Source organism: Hemiscyllium ocellatum, chromosome 6 (genome assembly GCF_020745735.1).
Source record: "Hemiscyllium ocellatum isolate sHemOce1 chromosome 6, sHemOce1.pat.X.cur, whole genome shotgun sequence".
In the NCBI taxonomy this organism is placed as follows: Eukaryota; Metazoa; Chordata; class Chondrichthyes; order Orectolobiformes; family Hemiscylliidae; genus Hemiscyllium; species Hemiscyllium ocellatum.
This window is the reverse complement of record NC_083406.1, coordinates 91,161,454-91,181,018: the sequence shown is the minus strand read 5'-3', so window position 1 is coordinate 91,181,018 and position 19,565 is coordinate 91,161,454. Positions and strand designations below refer to the sequence as shown.

The 19,565-nt window shown below is 39.9% G+C and overlaps 1 protein-coding gene across 1 annotated transcript in view; it reads right to left on the bottom strand.

Annotated features, from left to right (window-relative positions):
- brca2 (BRCA2 DNA repair associated) overlaps window positions 1–19,565 on the bottom strand; it is a 121,904-nt gene that overhangs the window by 8,593 nt on the left and 93,746 nt on the right. Inside the window, exons 22-25 of the mRNA XM_060826976.1 lie at window positions 18,785–18,951; window positions 13,413–13,551; window positions 5,518–5,774; window positions 1,280–1,429 (exon numbers count right to left, since the gene is read on the bottom strand). Coding sequence (XP_060682959.1) covers window positions 1,280–1,429; window positions 5,518–5,774; window positions 13,413–13,551; window positions 18,785–18,951 — 713 coding nt within the window. The remainder of the gene's footprint in view (window positions 1–1,279; window positions 1,430–5,517; window positions 5,775–13,412; window positions 13,552–18,784; window positions 18,952–19,565) is intronic.

Here is a 19,565-nt window from a genome sequence, read left to right as displayed (position 1 = left end):
ACACTCCCTAGGTCCTTACCATTAAATGTGTACATCCTGCTAAGATTTGCTTTCCCAAAATGCAGCACCTCACATTTGTGAATTAAACGCCATCTGCCACTTCTCTGCCCAATGGTCCATTTTGAGGAACAGAATGCTTAAGATTTCCTACTCACAGTCACTGCACTTTTAAATAGGCACTCCCTTATTTTTAAATTATGATCATAGTTGTAGATTTTTTGATAAGAGGAAACATCCTTTCAAAATCCACCTGATCAAGTTCCCTCACGATCTTATATGTTTCAATTAAGTCACATCTGACTGTTCTAAACTCCAAAGGATACAATCCTAGCTTGTCTAGCCTTTCTTCATAAGGTAAGCTGCTCATCCAAGGTATTGGTTTAGTAGACCTTCACAGAACTGTTGTTATTCCATTTTCCTCCTCTGCCTTTTTAAAATGTGTGTCAGACAGAGTAATATTTTATTCCCCATCTTGAATTTTCTTTGTAAAGTTGGAGTAATTCCTATTATGTCTGATGGTTCTCAATCCATGGTTAATTCTAGATCTCTTATGAATACTGTGTGCATTGTTGTGCAGACATTGTAACTCATCTTAACAGGATTTCCTCTCATTGCATGTTTAATCATCTTTTTACACTCCTGTTTCAAATCTCAACACTTGTCATCAATGTGCTGTGTTCTCCTGCCATTTTATATTTAAACTGGTAATGATTATTGTCAACACTAGTTTAAAACCTGTCACCTTTCCACTGGGACATTTGCCCAATCCAGTTTCAAGTGGAGTCAATCCCAACTGCAGGTTCTTCCTGTGTCTAGACTACCTTTAAAAGGAGTCATACAGATGTATAGCATGGAAACAAAGGAATCTCTCTTTGCCACAACAGTCCTTTAGCTACATAACAATTACCTTTATTCTTCTACTCCTAAACCAATTTGTGCATTGTTCAGAGATTATAACTCTTAAGGAACTGCTTTATAATTTAAAGCTTACCTTGCAATTCTTCCAGCAATACCACCCTTCTATGTTTAGTTCTGTCATGTGTTGCAACATGAATCACGGCAGTTATTTAATAATCAATGTATCCTGGAATGAATTTCTCCTTGTTTAAAATGTTTGATAGATATGTTAATCATATCAGCTACTTTATTTCATTGTTAAAGATTTATCTGTCTACAAGTATTTTGTACTGTCTACAACAATTAGCGAAGAAAACAAATTACATATAGTAAAAACTGTTTGCAATACAGGGATATTTAAACAGAATGCATATACACATACCAGAGTGCTACTATCTGAAACAGAGCCCGATATCCTTTGAGTAGGAACAAATGGATGAGCACTCAAATCTCTGGATGCCCTTGGAGTATTTACTGTTTCAAGCACAGTCATCAACTTTTCCTCAGTTTTCTTAATGAAACTCTGTAGATTCTGCAGCAAGAATACATAAATTGGAAAATCTTTTTCAATGAGCATTTCATTTTTGAAGTTTGTGGTAGAAATATAAATTAAGAATACGCTCCTTCAATTGCTTAGCTGGTTACAATTGCATAAAACTGATCTAAGGTGGCTGGCATGTTTAGTAAGAAAACCAAAAAAAATTAACATGCAGGTTCAGTTGGCATTGAGGAAGGCAAATGCAATGTTAGCATTAATTTCAAGAGGGCTAGAATTCAACAGTAGGGATGTACTGCTGAGACTGAATAAGATTCTGGTCAGATGCTTACACAATATTGCGAGCAGTTTTGGGCCATATGGATGTGCTGGTGTTGGAGGGAGCCCAAAGGAGGTCCATAAGAATGATCCTGGGATTGAAGGGTTTGTCAAATGAGGAGCGGTTGAGGATTCTGGGTCTGTATTCGATGACAGTTTACAAAATTGAGGGGGCATCTCATTGAAACTTACAGAATACGGAGGAGTTTGGATAGTGAGAGATATGGAGAAGATGTCTCCATTAGAAGAAGAAACTAGGACCCACGGGCACAGACTCAAGTGAACCGATGGCACTTCAGAACTGAGATAAGGAGCAACTTCTTCTGCCAGAGAGGGTAGTGAATCTGTGGAAATCTGTCTCAGAAGGCTGTGTAGAGGCCAAGTCACTGAGTGCATTTAAGACAGAGACAGCTAACTTCTTGATTAGTAAAGGGACTAAAGGTTACAGGGTGAAGGAGAACAGGGTTGAGAAACATCAGCCATGCTTGAATGGCTGAGCAGATATGATGGACCAAATGGCTTAATTCTGTTCCTATATCTCACGGCCTTGGGAAGACAGCAGTGCAATCACTAGTTAGACTCCAGGTTGCTGTCCAAGAGGGGATAGATCAGCAGCCAACTGTCTGATGGCTATAACCTCCTTTATCCATGAAGGCATTTTATTGCCATCTCAGCAACATTGCTCATCTTTACCTCAAAATAGCCTATATACAACAAACTAAATTTGAAATCCCAAGTCTTTAAATCTTTCCTTGGTTTCATCTCAACCTACCTTTACAAACGCACACTAGGTTCACTATCTCTCACTGAACACACTGTTTCTCTTGTGTCTTTTGTTCCTCTACTCCATTTCATGTGTCTAGCTCTTCAAATCACATCCTCTTGATCCTGATCAAGCTTCTATGATTGCTCCTTAGCTCAGCTCAATTTTTCTAACTCCTGTTTGCATAGTGACTTATATTAAATGCACTGCACAAATGCAATTTATTGGTGCAAGTAAGTGGAGTATGCTGGGAAAACTTCTTGTTTTATATATACATTCAATTTGTTCAGGGAAAAAAATAAAATGGTACATTTTTTCAGTATCACCAAAATATTCTATATAAGTCCTCCTATTTAATGGAAAGTTTATTTTTACTCAATCATGGGTTGTAGGCTTTACTGGCTTAGCCAGCATTTATTGCCCCATTCTCTGTTGCCCTTAAAACAGTGGGTATCATTGAGAAGCACAGTTAATAACCCCTTCCATCATTGACTGGTAATGAAGCAGTAATTGGCTGGATGGGATATGTCCTGTTTTTGTGGACAGGACATACCTGGACAATTTTCCACACTGTCAAATAGATGCTAGTGTTATAACTATACTGGAATAGTTTGACTAGTTTTGGAGCAGTGTTTCAAAACTATTACTGGAATCTTGTCAAGGCACACAGCCTTTGTAGTATCCAGGAGTTTCAGTTGTTTCTTGGAATCATGTAGATTATAAGTCGGCTCAGTGGTTAGTATTGCTGCCTCACAATGCCAGGGTGCTGGGTCAGAATCCAGCCTGTGTGTCGTTTACACATTCTCTCAGTGCCTGTGCAGGATTTCTCCGAGTGCTCTAGTTTCTTCCCACAGTCCAAAGATGTGCTGGTTAAGGGTGGATTGGCCATCCAGGGATGTGCAGGCTAGGCGGATTAGCCATGGGAAATGCAGCATATAGGAATAGGGTTAGATGCCCTTTAGAGTGTCGGTGTAGACTTGATTGACCAAATGACTTGCTTTCACACTGTGGGGATCAAGTTGGCTCAGACAGGCATCTGTGATGCTGGAGACCTGTGGAGTGGACCTAGATGGATCTTCCACTTAGAACAATCTTCAGCCAGAAGTGCTAAGTGCTTCAGCTTTATTCCTTTGCACCGATGTACTGGGCTCTCCCATCGTTCTACATGAGAATGTTTGTGGACCCTTATCCTCCAGTGAGTTGTTTAATTGTCCATCACCACTCATGCTTGGATGTGACATCACTAGAGCTCGGGTCTGATCCATTGGTTGCGGAATTGTTTAGCTCTATTTAGCTGGTTATGCATGTGTAATAGCTTCACCATATTGACACTACATTTTAAATATGCTTTTACAGCTTCTGTAATCTCCACTGAACCAGGATTTCAACACAACAGAGTTTCAAGTGTAAGAGTTAATATCACTGCCTTAAGAGCAAGAGGAGGAATTTGTTTTATTATATATTCAGGTTCACATAACCCATATCAACACCTTTCTTTTGTACAAGTGCATAAATTATGATATTACTGTCGTAATTGCTATCTTTATACAGAGTCATACAGCATGGAAACAGGCCCTTCGGTCCATCCAGTTCATGCCGAATATAATCACAAACAAGTCCCACCTGCCTGCTCCTAGCCTATATCCCTCCGAACCTTTCCTATTCATGTATCTATCCTAACATCTTTTAAACATTATAATTGTACCGGCATCCACCACCTCTAAGTTCATTTGACATGCGAACTATCCGCTGTGTAAAAACTTTGCCCCTCATTATTTAAAAAAAATCTCTCCTTTCACCTTAAAAATGCACCCCTTAGTCCTGAAATTTCCCACCCTAGGGAAAAGACAACTACCCTATCTTCACCTCTCATTATTTTATAAACTTCCATCAGGTTGCCTCTCAACTTCCTATGCTGTGGTGAAAGTAAGTCCCGCCTACCCACCCTTTCTTTATAACTCAAACCTTCCATACTTGGCAATGTCCTGGTAAGTCTCTTCTTAACCCACTCCAACTTGATAATATCCTTCCTACAACTGGGTGACTAGAACTGGACACAATATTCTAGAAGAGGCCTCACCAATGTCTAGTACAAAGACAACCTACCTCAACTTGACTTCCCATTCCTGTACTCAAAGTACTGAGCAATGAAGGCAAACATGACAAACACTTTCTTTACCACCTTGTCCACGTGTGACACAAAGTTCGAAGAATATGTACCTGCACCCCTCGATCCCTCAGTTCTACAACACTGCCCAAGGCTCTACCTTTAATTGGATAAGCCCGACCCTTGTCTGACCAAAATGCAATACCTCGCATGTGTCCAGATTGAACTCCATCTGCCATTTTTTAGCCCATTGACCCATTTGATCAAGATCTCCTTGTAATCTTAGAAACCTTTCTAATATACCACCAATTTTGGTGTCATCTGCAAACTTACTAACCATGCCTTATTTAGTCTCATGAAAAATCATTTATATAAATAACAAACAAGAGAGGATCCAAAACTGATCCCATGGAACCCCTCTGATCACAGGCTTTCAGTCTGAAAATTAACTCTTCACTATTACTGTCTCCTCCTACTAAGCCAAGTATGTATCCAATTGGCAAGCTCACACTGAATCCCTTGTGACCTAACTTGACTAATTAGTCTACCTGTCTAAATATCAAAGCTTTAAGGTGCTTGGAAGAATTTTTAGACTTTGCCTGGATGAACAGCATACTAAATGGAATAGTGTTTGATTGAACACATTTTAAACTTAGTGTTACGTCTGTCTAGAAGGCTCCAGATAAGCAAGTTTTTAAAAATACATTATCAACACCAGATATTGTCTGGTAACAGTCTGCCTGACCATTGCTAAGCGAAATTGAAAATTAGAGTCATTTAAGAATGAGATAAGACTGTTTAAGAATCCACTTAGTGCTCAATACATGAACTAGACCAGAATGATAATATTCAGGGAGCTTGTCAATCACATCTATAGTAAAGAATCTTACTCTATTACAAGATTACTATAACAAATAGCAATTTCAAATGTTCTACCTGAACAGAAAGTTGCAGTTGAGTGCACTTTTCCCGTAGATGTCCTTCCTTTGGGTTTGCAGAGAAGCTGGAAAGATCCCCAGTGGACAGAGTAGGAATACCCATGTACCCACATGATTTCCACTGTAAATTGCTTGCACCAACCAAGGCACCTGGTTTGATAGTATCTTCCAAAACCAGCTGGCCTAAACCTCCCCAAATCTTTACAGCCACCAGATCCTGGTTTTCATCAGCCAGGTACACAGTTGTAGGTGCACCTGCAATATAATATAAAGGATAAATAAATTAGCACTTTAAAGCTCCATTAACTCGCTTCTTGGAATGTAATGACTTTCATGTTCAAAAGCCTGATGCACCACCAGTTACAGTGAAATTGGGAATAAATCTCCATTGAGATTGTGCTCTCATGTACATTGTAATATTTTATGCTACTAGAATATTCAATCTATTTGATACCAAAATATAAGTTTGCTGTGAGATAAAGTGAACAATTTGGAGATGTCACTGCAAGTTTCCTACTTCTAGATTCTTCCATAAGACAAAATTCCAGGTCCCAAAAGATTCCATCCTAGGGTTTTAAAAGAAATGGCTAGATGGGAGATGTATTGGTTTTAACTTCACAAAATTCCTCTGATTCAAGAAAAGTTCTATTAGATTGGGAAATAGAAAATGTAACTTCATTTCCAAAAAGAGTAGACAAGAAAGCAAGAGAAGTGAAGCCTGTTAGTTTAATATCTCACAGCTCTGCAGATCACACCATTTAGATATCTTTTTGCTTACTGCCACAACAAACAATTTCACTTTTTTTTTCATTATCTCCATTTACCTCATCTTGTTCACTTATTTAACTGATCTATGTCCCTTTGTAGCTTCATGTCCTCTTTGCAACCTACTTTAACTACCTTTGTGTCATTAGCAAGTCTAGAAATTATATCTTCGGTATCTAATCTAAGTGATTTATAAAAATGGTAAAAAGTTGAGGCCCAACAGTGATTCCTGCAGCATACTATTTGTTCCATCCTGCCAACCAGGAAATGACCCAATATGTCCATTCTTTGTTTCTTGTTAGTTAGCTAATGTTCAACTTATGCCAATGTGTCACTCTTTACATGAGCACTTAATTACAACTATAACTTTTGATGATCCAGTACAGGACAAGCATCTTTATCCACATTATGTTACTTCCTCAAAGGATTCTAATAAAATTGACTCAACATTATTTCCCACTTTTTCTTTCACATATCAGTTTGACTGTCCCTTGAACCTTTCTAAGTGCCCTGCTATTGGGTGTTACATCATGGCTTATGACAACTTCCTTATCATGCTAACTGGCTTGCAGTTTGGTTTCTGTCTACCCTCCCATTTTGAATATTGAGATAGCCAATATTTCGAGTAAAAAATGAGGTCTGCAGATGCTGGAGATCACAGCTGCAAATGTGTTGCTGGTCAAAGCACAGCAGGCCAGGCAGCATCTCAGGAATAGAGAATTCGACGTTTCGAGTATAAGCCCTTCATCAGGAATAAGAGAGAGAGAGCCAAGCAGGCTAAGATAAAAGGTAGGGAGGAGGGACTAGGGGGAGGGGCGATGGAGGTGGGATAGGTGGAAGGAGGTCAAGGTGAGGGTGATAGGCCGGAGTGGGGTGGGGGCGGAGAGGGTCAGGAAGAGGATTGCAGGTTAGGAGGGCGGTGCTGAGTTGAGGGAACCGACTGAGACAAGGTGGGGGGAGGGGAAATGAGGAAGCTGGAGAAATCTGAATTCATACCTTGTGGTTGGAGGGTTCCCAGGCGGAAGATGAGGCGCTCCTCCTCCAGCCGTCGTGTAGTTGTGTTCTGCCGGTGGAGGAGTCCAAGGACCTGCATGTCCTCGGTGGAGTGGGAGGGGGAGTTAAAGTGTTGAGCCACGGGGTGATTGGGTTGGTTGGTTCAGGCGGCCCAGAGGTGTTCTCTGAAGCGTTCCGCAAGTAAGCGGCCTGTCTCACCAATATAGAGGCGGCCACATCGGGTGCAGCGGATGCAATAGATGATGTGTGTGGAGGTACAGGTGAACTTGTGGCGGATATGGAAGGATCCCTTGGGGCCTTGGAGGGAAGTGAGTGTGGAGGTGTGGGCGCAAGTTTTACATTTCCTGCGGTTGCAGGGGAAGGTGCCAGGGGTGGAGGTTGGGTTGGTGGGGGGTGTGGATCTGACAAGGGAGTCACGAAGGGAGTGGTCCTTGCGGAACGCTGATAGGGGAGGGGAGGGAAATATATCCTTGGTGGTGGGGTCCGTTTGGAGGTGGCGGAAATGGCGGCGGATGATACGTTGTATGCGCAGGTTGGTGGGGTGGTAGGTGAGAACCAGTGGGGTTCTGTCTTGGTGGCGGTTGGAGGAGCGGGGCTCAAGGGCGGAGGAGCGGGAAGTGGAGGAGATGCGGTGGAGGGCATCGTCGATCACGTCTGGGGGGAATCTGCGGTCCTTGAAGGAGGAGGCCATCTGGGCTGTGCGGTGTTGGAATTGGTCCTCCTGGGAGCAGATGCGGCGGAGACGAAGGAATTGGGAATATGGGATGGCGTTTTTACAGGGGGCAGGGTGGGAGGAGGTGTAGTCCAGGTAGCTGTGGGAGTCAGTCGGTTTATAATAGATGTCTGTGTTGAGTCGGTCGCCCGAGATAGAAATGGAAAGGTCTATAAGCCTTCCTTGATCGAGGGAAATTAAAACCAATGTATCAACTAGCACACTGATCATTTCCCTTGAAAGCTGAGGAAGTGGTCCATTGGGGCCCGGGGACTTGCCCTTCAGTTGCAAGTTTGCGCAGTGTCATTTCCCTTTAATCGTAATTTTTTTCTTGAGTTGCTCCCCTTTCTAATTCCAGATTTAGAATTGTTTCTGCAATATTTCTTGCATCCACTAAAGTGGAGGTTGACAGCTTTCTGTCTCACTAAATTTTCTTTTTTTATAAATCTTTATCTCAATCATTGCAGTCTCTTAAGCTCCAATCTTCTGACCTGCCATCCATTTTTACACAATTAAATTCATTGCCTGTGGGCTTGTTAACACTTTTAGTGAATCACGGATTGGGGGTGGGGGGGGTGGTTTCATCCCCTTGGATTCTTCTTTCTTGTTGGAATGAATCTATTCTGTGAATTTGGAAAAATCCTCCTCAATATGATCCTTTGTATCATCATCAACCTTTCTGAAGAACCTTGCTAGCTTTAGCTAGCATTACTTTCATGTTTTCATAATTACCATTACTTCAGTTAAAAATATTGGTCTAGGACCCATTCTCCCTGCATTAAATTAAATGCAATAGTGAGTTTGATTATGTTCACTGCTATCAAGATGGACCTTCACTATGAGGCAAAAACAGAAATTGCTGGAGAAACTCAGCAAGTCTGGCAGCATCTACGAAGAGAAAACAAAGGCAGTGTTTCAGGTCCAGTGGCTCATCATCAGAACCCTTCGTTATGAGGTTATCAATTAATGCTCTCTCACTGCACAATGCTACCTTTAGTGTAGCCTAGTTTGTTAGGGACCAGACCAAATCCCTTAAAACATGTCAAGGAGATAGCCTTGACCCTACCTTTCTTATTTTAAAGGCATGTACCAGGTGTTACGTTCCAGATGCAATTCAATTAGTCAAAGTATAGGTACACAATCCTCTATCCAAAACCCTCAGGACTAGCTGATTTTTGGAATTTGGAGTTTTCAGATTTCGGAATAAGTGACAGTTTAACGGTAAAATGAAAAAAAATTTTACCGAACCCTAAAACAGAAATGACACCTGCCAGTGCTGGGTCACGCCCCCATACTGCATCTGAGTGACATGGGTTGTGTGGGTGTGGAGGTGGCTTAACTGTTTGCAACCAAACAATCGTGGTAATGAGGAAAAAAAAACTTCGAGAAAACTTCAGATTTTGAAGCTTTTCGGATTTCGGATGAAGGATCATCTACCTGTATCAGGCTTGAAGCAAACCACACTTTTTGCTATCAACAAACAGACTTGGATCCCGTTTACCAACGCCTGAGAAAAGGAACAGGAAATTACATCACCACAGGAAACTACATCACCAATCCAAGGAAACCTAAACACACAAATAGAAAGTGGGCTATGCCACCAACGCTTCATTCAGAGGCTCACCGATGATATTACCTAGTATGGTGACAAAACATCTGAAAAATGAACCTTCCAGCTCAGTGATCAAACCTACACCCAGAACCTCAACTTGAGCTACAAATTTTCTCAAAACCCACTAAAACACACTTTATTCATACACTATAGACTAAAGTTTTTAAAAAAGTGACTTAACCACAACTATCAAAATACTTAAAATAACAAACTATTCAATAACTGTTCCAATATAATAACATCCCATGCTCCTTTGCTACGTGAATTTTCCTGCAAGCAGCTGCTCCTAATCCACTTTGGCCATATCTTATTTTATCTTATTGAAATTGGCTTTCTTCCAATTCAAAAATCTTTACTTCCAGTCTATTTTTGTCCTTATCCACAATTATTTTAGATCTTATTGAAATATGGTCATCAATCACCAGAATAAATCACCCCATTGCCATGTCTACAACTTGTCCAGCTTCCTTTCCTTAAATTAGATCCAGCAGCTCTTCAGTTGAGAGACTTTCTGTATGCCGGGTTAAAAACTTCTCCTGGACAGATTTTAAGAATTCCACCCCCTCTAAGACTTTCACACTTTGGGGATTTGAAATCCCCAATTAATCTACAATTTTAACACTTCTTTGCAATATGGCTACATATCTGTCTTTCTATCTCTCCCTGATAAATTGGGGATCCATTGTACAACTTTCAAAGTATTTGCCTTTTTTTTAGTATTAAGTTCTACACATATGGCTTCAGTTGAGGAACCTACGATACTTTCTCTTACTGCAGTAATTAATTCCTCAAATCAATATTGTGGCATCGCCTCCATGTTTACAAACTCCATCTTGCCTAATAATTCTATATCCTAAAACACTGATCCGCCAGTCTGCCCCTCCATCATGTCTTCCTGATAGCAATAATATCATATGCTAATCAACATCCCCAATCTATTTGCCATACTCAAAACCCTGCATTCAAACAGATGCCACACAGCCTTGCCATTCTGCTTGTGCCTTAACTCGACTATAATTGCACAATTTCCTAGACTGCCATGATTGCAGTTCTATACTTGCCTATGTATCACACTCTATCCTGATGCTATCCCATCTCCCACCAAATTATTTTGAAACACTATCAACCACAACAGCAGGCACTTGAAGCAAATCAAGAAATGTAGGTAAACTAAGCAGTTAACAGAACTGAAATAATTTATGATTTGGAGATGCCGTTGTTGGATTGGGGTGTACAAAGGTAAAAATCACACACAGCACCAGGTTATATTCCAACAGGTTTACTTGGAAGCATTAGTTTTCCGAGCACTGCTCCTTCATCAGGCGGTTGTAGAGAATAAGATTGTAAAATACAAATGTTTACAGTGTGATGTAACTGAAATTATATATTGAAAAAGACTTGGATTGTTTGTTAAATCTCTCAGCTTTTAGAATGATCATGTTGGTTTCAGTTCTTTCATATGTAAATCGCAAAATCTTTTCTAAAAAAGTTACATTGTCAAGTGAACTTTAACAATAGGAGTCATGTCGGCCCAGATAACGTATTGAAGGTGTGAGGTTGTCTGTGCCACAATGGTCAGACTGATTCTAATCTAAAAAACGGATTTACAGAATCCTACATGGATTAATGAAGGTTTTGAGCAAAGTAAAATGTAATGCTGCAAGTACAAATTCACCCCACAGACTTGTGTATGTGTACGCGCGCGGTGGGGGGGGGGGGGGGGGGGGGGGGGGGGGGGGGGGAGAGATATGAGTGCCTATGCATGTGTGAGTTTAAAGCAGTATAAGACTGTGAGAGTGTATGTGTGAGTGTATGAGACAGAGTCTGCGTGAGGGTGTATGTCTGTAGAAGTGTGTGCACGCGTGCGCATATCACCAAATATGCAGTATCTTTCAGATCAGTTGCTTGGCTGGACTCTGAGCTTTAGACAGTAATAGTCATCATGGAAGGGGAAAGTTACTCGAATCCTGTTCCAAGAAGCAGTCAATCTCCTTAGGCTGATTAGCACTGGAAATACTGCCTAGGGATGGGAGATGTGATCATGAGTCTGGCATTACGCTCTCCATGCGACTACCTGCCCTGCTGAATATTTCTTGCATTTTATCCATTTAAGAATTTTAGCATTTGCAGCTCTTTGTTTTGGTGAAGAGATTACTTTCAGTTATTCAGTATTCAAGAATATTGATTTATATGGGAAGCTAGCAACAGCAAAATATTAACATTGTATTATAACATTGTGAAATTACGTTGAAACTGACAAATAACTTGACCGATGAAGTACAGGTAACACAAGTTAACAAGTTAGGAACTTGCTATGTAATGATACAAAAGTATACTGTGTATTTGTTACTGCTGGAAATAGTGGCAGTAGTAAACGCCACAAAACAGTAAATTTAAACTTTTTTCCAAAAGCTGGCAGCTCCAAAGGATTGCAGCAAAAGGTGAGTACCAATATTTTCAGACCTCTTATGATTAAACAACCACTGTAATGGAATTAGCCTCTTATATTGGTCTGTAATTTCTAGAACATAGAAAACAGTCAAACTCAAATTTTATTAGAAAATTATTGCACGCTAATCAATACATCATTCGATACAATAAGATTGAATTGGAAAATCCATTCTAAGTTACTTTGAGGTATTTCAAGACTCCATACCCATCGAATCTCTTCATTTATCTACCACCCTCAGAAAAATAATAGGAAATGACATCATCTACCAAGGAAACCTTAATACATAAACAAAGCAGGACATAACACCAGTGCTTCACTGGAGGCTTACTGATTACATTCCCTACAGTGTGGAAACAGGCCCTTCGGCCCAACAACACACCAACCCTCCAAAGAGTAAGCCACCCAGACTTTCTGACTAATGCACCTAATACTGTTGGCAATTTAGTATGGCCATAGTCACCTGATCTGCACATCTTTGGATTGTGGGAGGAAACCCGAGCACCTGGAGGAAACCCATGCGGACATGGGAGAATGTGCAAACTCCACACTGGAATCGAACCTGGGTCCCTGGCGCTGTGAGATAGCAGTGCTAACCACTGAACCACCGTGCCACCCCAATGATGATGTTACCTAGTATGGTGACGAAAAGTCTGAAAACTAACCTTCCAGCTCAGCAAGCAAACCCACATCCAAAACCTCAACCTAAGCTACAAATCTTCTCAAAACTCACTCTTCATTTATATTCATCAAGAATGGGGCAAAATTCAGAAAAGTTCCAAGTGCTCATTGAAATAGTCTTGAAATAGACGTACGAATAACCATTTAATTTTTTTCAAAATGTATTTGCAGCCTTTGGTAATTGAGTTTTTTTTATATAAATTTAATAAAAAGCAAACTTACAACTAGAATTAAAGTTAATATAAACAAATTTTTTCTTTATGAGGTCACTTCATGAAAAGCGATATAGATACTTCAAGATAGACATAATAAATATTAACCTGAAACAAGAATTTTAACATAAAATTTTAGAATAATCCACTATTTCGTTTAATAAATAACAGCACACACTACCCTTACTTTCCTCTCATCCAAGCCTGAAGATGGAAATTCAGTTATTAGGAATTTGGAAGTCCTGGAAACAAATCTTGAGTTTTATTTAACAAAATAATCGACCTTCAAAACTACTTTGCCTCAATCAGGAGTAACCTCCTTCCATAAAAACAAAAAAATGCGTTTATAATATAAATAAAACACAAATACATTCTGTGAAATAACTAAATTGGTCATCTTCAGTTTCATGTTTTAAATCTGGTAAATGTAGTCCCATTATTATTGTACCTGATTTTCCCAAAATGTGGATCACATATCCTGCTAAGTCCACCTCCTTGCAAAAGGCTCTAAAGAATGGATCAATGAGCATTCTAAAAGCCACTGCCTGCCTAGGTTGATAGAGTTTTTCCAACACTTCGGGAGATGGCTGAAACAAAGAACAAAATATATTGCAAAATATGAACACATTTATAGATAAGGAAGACTTGTTAAATATTTAGTCTACCAATCCAAATTGGCTATAGATTCCCTATTGCAACATCTGTTAGCTCTTAAGTAAACTGAGGTTTTCTGCCTTTTCTGCATTATTTAGGAGTCTGTTCTATGTAATGATCACCACATGCAAATAAAAAATTGGACAAGGTCAGGAAGTTAACGCTTACTAATTTGAACTGGGACTGGGAACTAAAAGAGAAAACAAGTGGGCAGCAAGGTGGAGACTGGAGACTAAGAATCATGTAGATAGCATTAATAAAGGGAAGAGTAGGCAGAGAGCAGATGAGCGCAAAAAAAAAACTGGTGGCCTGAAATGCATCTACTTTAATGCAAAGTAGTGGGTGAGGGAGATGAATTTAGAGCTTGGATTGGTGCCTGGGAGTTTGACGTTATTGCAATCACAGAGACTTGGTTAAAGGAAGGGCATAATGATTGGCAACTAAATGTTCCAGGATATCGATGCTTCAGACAGGACGAGGAGGGAAAAAGAGGGGAGGGGTGAGGTGGAGTTGCATTGCTGGTCGGGGATAATATCACGGCTGTGCTGAAGCAGGACTCTATGGAGGTCTTGGATAGTGAGACACTATGGGTGGAGTTGAGAAATAAGAAGGGTGCAGTTACATTGTTGGGGCTGTATTACAGGCCTCCCAACAGTGAGCGTGAGGTAGAAGAACAAATAGGTAAACAGATTATGGAAAGATGTAGAGGCAATAGGGTAATGGTGATGGGAGATTTTAATTTTCCCAACATTGACTGGGATACACTTCGTGTCAGAGGTCTGGATGGGGTAGACTTTTTTTTAAGAAGCGTCCAGGGCAGTTTTCTAGAGCAGTATGTAAATACTCCAACGACGGAAGGGACCATATTGGACCTGGTACTGGGGAACGAGTCAGGACAGGTGGAAGATGTTCCGGTGGGGGATTTCTTTGGGAACAGGGACCACAATTCTGTAAGTTTTAGAATACTCGTAGATAAAAACAAGTGCGGTCCTAATGGAAGAGTACTAAACTGGGCCTAAGCAAATTATATCAAAATTAGGTAGGAGTGCGGAAATGTGGATTGGACACAGCTATTTGATATGTGGGAGGCTTTCAAAGATAGGTTAAAGATAGTGCAGGATAGGCATGTCCTGTTGAAGGCAAAGGATAGGAAGGGCAAGATTCGTGAGCCGTGGATGACAGGAGAAATTGTACGATTAACCAAGAGGAAAAGGGAAGCGTATATAAGGTCTAAGCAGCTAAGAACAGAACAGGCCCTGGAGGAATAATCAAGCGGGCTAAAGGGGGTCATGAAATAGCTTTAGCAAGCAGAATTAAGGAGAATCCCAAAGCATTTTATTCTTTATATAAGAAGCAAGCGGGTAACTACAGAAAGGATTGGTCCACTAAAGGATAATGAAGGAAGGCTATGTCGAACCTGAGAGAATGGGCGAGATTCTGAATGATTACTTTGCATCAGTGTTCATTGAGGAGAAGAACATGATGAATCTTGAGATTACAGATAGAAGTTTGATTAGTCTGAATCACGTTGACATAAGTAGGGAAGATGTGTTGGGTAGGCTAGAGGTTATTAAGGTGGAAAAATCCCCAGGACCGGATGGGATCTATCTCAGGTTGCTGAGGGGAAACAGCTGGGGCCCTGACAGATATCTTTGAGCCATCCTTAAATACAGGTGAGGTGTCGGAGGACTGAATGTTGCTCATGTTGGCCCCTGTACAAGAAGGGTAGTAGGGATATTCTGGGTAACTACTGACCAGTAAGCCAGGACGTCGGTGGTGGGAAAGTTGCTGGAGAGGGTACTAAGGGATAGGATCTATTTATACTTAGAAAAAAATGGACTTATCAGTGACAGGCAACATGGTTTTGTGCGGGGGAGATCGTGCCTTACCAACTTAATAAAGTTCTTTGAGGAAGTTACCAAGTTGATATATGAAGGAAGGGCTGTTGATGTCATACACATGGACTTTAGTGAGGCGTTTGATAAGGTACCCCATGGGAGACCAAATGAGAAAGTGAATTCACATGGTGTGCAGGGTGTTCTAGCTTGGTGGATAAATAACTGGTTGAGCAACAGGAGACAAAGAGTAGTAGTTGAAGGGAGTTTCTCAAAAGGCAGAAAGGTGACCAGTGGTGTTCTCCAGGGGTCAGTGTTGGGGCCACTGTCATTTGTAATATACATAAATGATCTGGAAGAGGGCACTGTTGGTATGATCAGCAAGTTTGCAGATGACATGAAGATTGGTGGAGCAGCAGAAAGCAAAAGGGACTGTCAAAGAATAAAGGAGGATATGAGATAGACTGGAGAGTTGGGCGGAAAAATGGCATTTGGATTTCAATCCAGACAAATGTGAGGTGATGCATTCAGGCGAGACTAATTCTAGAGCAAATTGTACAATAAACGGAAGAGCCTTGGGAAAACTTGATGGGCAGAGAGATCTGGGAGTGCAGCTCCATTGTACCCTGAAGATTGCTGCACAGGTGGATAGAGTGGTCAAAAAGGCACACTATGTTTGCCTTCATTGGACAGGGTATCGAGTATAAGAGCTGGCAAGTCATGTTAAAATTGTACAAGACATTGGCTCGGCCACATTTAGAATACTGTACAGTTCTGGTCACCACATTATAAAAAAGGATGTGGATGCTTTGAAGAGGGTGCAGAGAACATTTACGAGAACATTGCCTGGTATGGAAGGTGCGAGCTATGAATAGACATTGAGTAGGTTAGGTTTATTTTCATTACGAAAAAGGAGATTGGGCGGGGGACCTGATTGAAATTTACTAAATCATGAAGGCTATAGACAGGATGGATACAGACAAGCTTTTTCCCAGGGTGAAGAATTCAATAACGAGAGATGGAAAGTTTAAAAGGGGGATACACGCGGCAAGGACTTCATATAGAGGGTGGTGGGCATCTGGAACGCATTGCCAACAGAGGTGGTAAAGGCAGGCACAGTAGATTCATTTAAGATGCGTTTGGACAGATGCATGAGTAGGTGGGGAGCAGAGGGATACAGATGCTTAGGAATTGACCGACAGGTTTAGACAGTACATTTGGATCGGCTCAGGCTTGGAGGCCAAGCCTGTTCCTGGGCTGTAAATTTTCTTTGTTCTTTGAACCTGGAGCCACATGTCCTATTCAAAGCTTTACTTCAACTTTTAAAATTCACTATTTCCATATAATTTATTTTAGGTAGCTAGAATAGTATTATCACAGTATGCTAAATACTGTAAGCACATGGTTAATTGCATTTTTGGTTCATAAATGCAAAAAGAGTAGTCAGCCCAGCCCAGCATTAATTTCAATATTCATTCACACAGCGTGTACATGTGTATATTATTCAAATTATTTAATCCAAGATTACAAAATAATAACAAAGCAGAACATGAAGAATGATAGGAACTTGTTTAAAAAAAGGTTGATCTATTCAGTAAGTCAGGTAGCATTTGCAGTGGGAGGAAAAAGCATTAATGCTTTGAGTCACCAACTTTTATTTGTTAAAAATAAAACTGTTTTTATGCAAAAGCAGTTGTTGGGATGTAAAGTACCAAAAAGGGATGGGTATGATAGGTTGAAAGGCAGGAGTGAATGAACGATAAAGTAAATAGGGATGGGACCATTCAATCTGATGTCATACCTGAAGCAGGGTGAGTGCAGAAGATGCATTTGGTGGTGAAATTGCACTGGCGATGCCATAAATGGTTAAGGATAATTGTTCAGATGTGGCGGCTACTGGGTAGATGATGATGATGTGACCCAAGCTTGTGACTGGAAGGATGGGGAAAGGAAGGGAAGAAGGGATGAAATGTTGAAAGAGAACAGCATCAAAGCACAGGAAGTGGGATGGACAAAACTGAGGGCCCCGTTAGCCCCAATGGGATGGAATCCTTGAAAATGACATAGAGCAAGCACTGATTTTTTTTTTAAAACTCAGAGCAGATACAAACGCATTGGATAAACTAGAAGAATTGTATAGATTCTTGACAAGAAACAAGGCATGAGGAATATAATCAAATGGCAGTGGAGATTCATTGTCTAATAGCAGATACTGGCTTCCAGTCTACACAAAAATGGAAATAGACACATCAAGATCGGGAAGAGAAGAGTAATAGATGGAAAATGGGAACGTGAGGGAATGACATTTCCCAATCTGGAACAAGAGCAGGACATCACTGTACTGCAGAAAGAGATAATGGAAGGAACAAAGATTAAAAACTATGAAGAATGTTCTATATATTTCTCCGAAAGGCAGGGTCAAACTCTCCATTCTGATGCAAGTTCAAGAAATGAAATATTAAATATTTCTCTCCAAAAAGGCTATTTCCAGCTATTTTCACTCTTTAAGTTGAGATTTCCAATATGTGCTCAAAAATAGATTAGTTTGTTTCATAATAAGAATAAAATGGATTTTCACTGGAATGCCTTTTATTGCAGCAAAAATGAAAAAGCTAAGTTTTTTAAAATCATGCAGTGCCTTTCTTTTTTGGGTACTGATGGTGGATAATCAAAGTAGAGTACATTTTCCTGTACTGTCAGGAATGTAGGTAAACATTTTCAACCAAGATACATGTATAATACTAAAATGGTGTTGTGCAAGCCACACGCATTGCTAGTCAGAAATTTCAAACAGATACGTCTGTTCAAGAACCCCTCTTCGATGCTTCCTTTCAATGTTAAAAGAACTAGGATTTTTTTTTAAAAACAACCTTTAGTAATACAAATGATTATTTATTGGAGATAGTGAAGTGTCCGATCTGAAATCAGTACTCAAGGTATAGTCTGAACAGGGTTAGTTTCATCACAATATTAAGAGGACCAAATGTTTATTACGTTCATAAGAACTTCACAATATTTAACAGAATTGGGTATGTCAGTAGTGTGCATCAAGCTATCAAGTTTGTGATTCTGAATTATGTAGTTTTTCTCTTCACATTCTTTGGCCTAAAATGTTCAACAGATCAAGGTTTTTTAAAATTTCAACAAAGTATAAAACTATTATACAAATAAAATCTTAAATTACTCTTGACAACAAATATAACCAAGCAGTCTATTGTGTTTAACAGTGTTTCCATCATTGTTTAATTTATACAGGGAGAAATTCATACAATAGTGTCAACAAAAAACATGAAATACACGTTCAATTCAATTTGTTTAAATTACTTTTTACCTGCAGCTGTTGGTATCTAGTTTTCTTTGTGGCAGTCAATTGCAGATCAGCATGGTTTAGCCGTTTCTTGTATGATGATGTTGTCAAATAATAGATACAATATCTTCCACCCTCCTTCAAGAGGCAATGTAGATCAGTAACTGGGCGCCAGATATTTAACATATAAACTATTTTGGAAGAAAAATGAGTGGGTTTCTACATAAAAGTCCACAAAATTAAAATATTTTATTTTACGTGAGGATAAGTTACATGAATCTTTATGTTGTAAGAAAAGATCAGCAGTATTATATTTCTATAGTATCAGCTAAAGCAGCAAATGATATCACGATGGACCTTGCAGGAAAGAAATCAAAGTGGTAATGGTAGAACGGCATTTTCGTCCCTCCAGATTGTGGGTTCTCTGAAGAACAATCCAGTCAGTCGAATTACCCCATTTTATTTGCGTTCTAGACTCCCCATTTGCCTTACTACTGATATCTGGATGACACATGGGGTATTTAGATACACACAGAAGAAACACTAGAAAAATTACATCAATATTCTTAATGATCACCCCTTTATCAAATGTAAAACCAAAAACCACTAGGAAAATATATTTGTATCAAGGTTTATGTGGGAGTCTTTATTTCTAGATAAGTAGGCCCATCCATCTGAACCAAAATAAAACCCATTGCTGAAAATCAGAAACACAAACAGAAATTGCTGGAAAAACTCAGTTGGTTTGGCAGCATCAGTGGAGAGAAAAAAGCACTCTTGGTCCAGTGACCCTTTTTCAAAACTG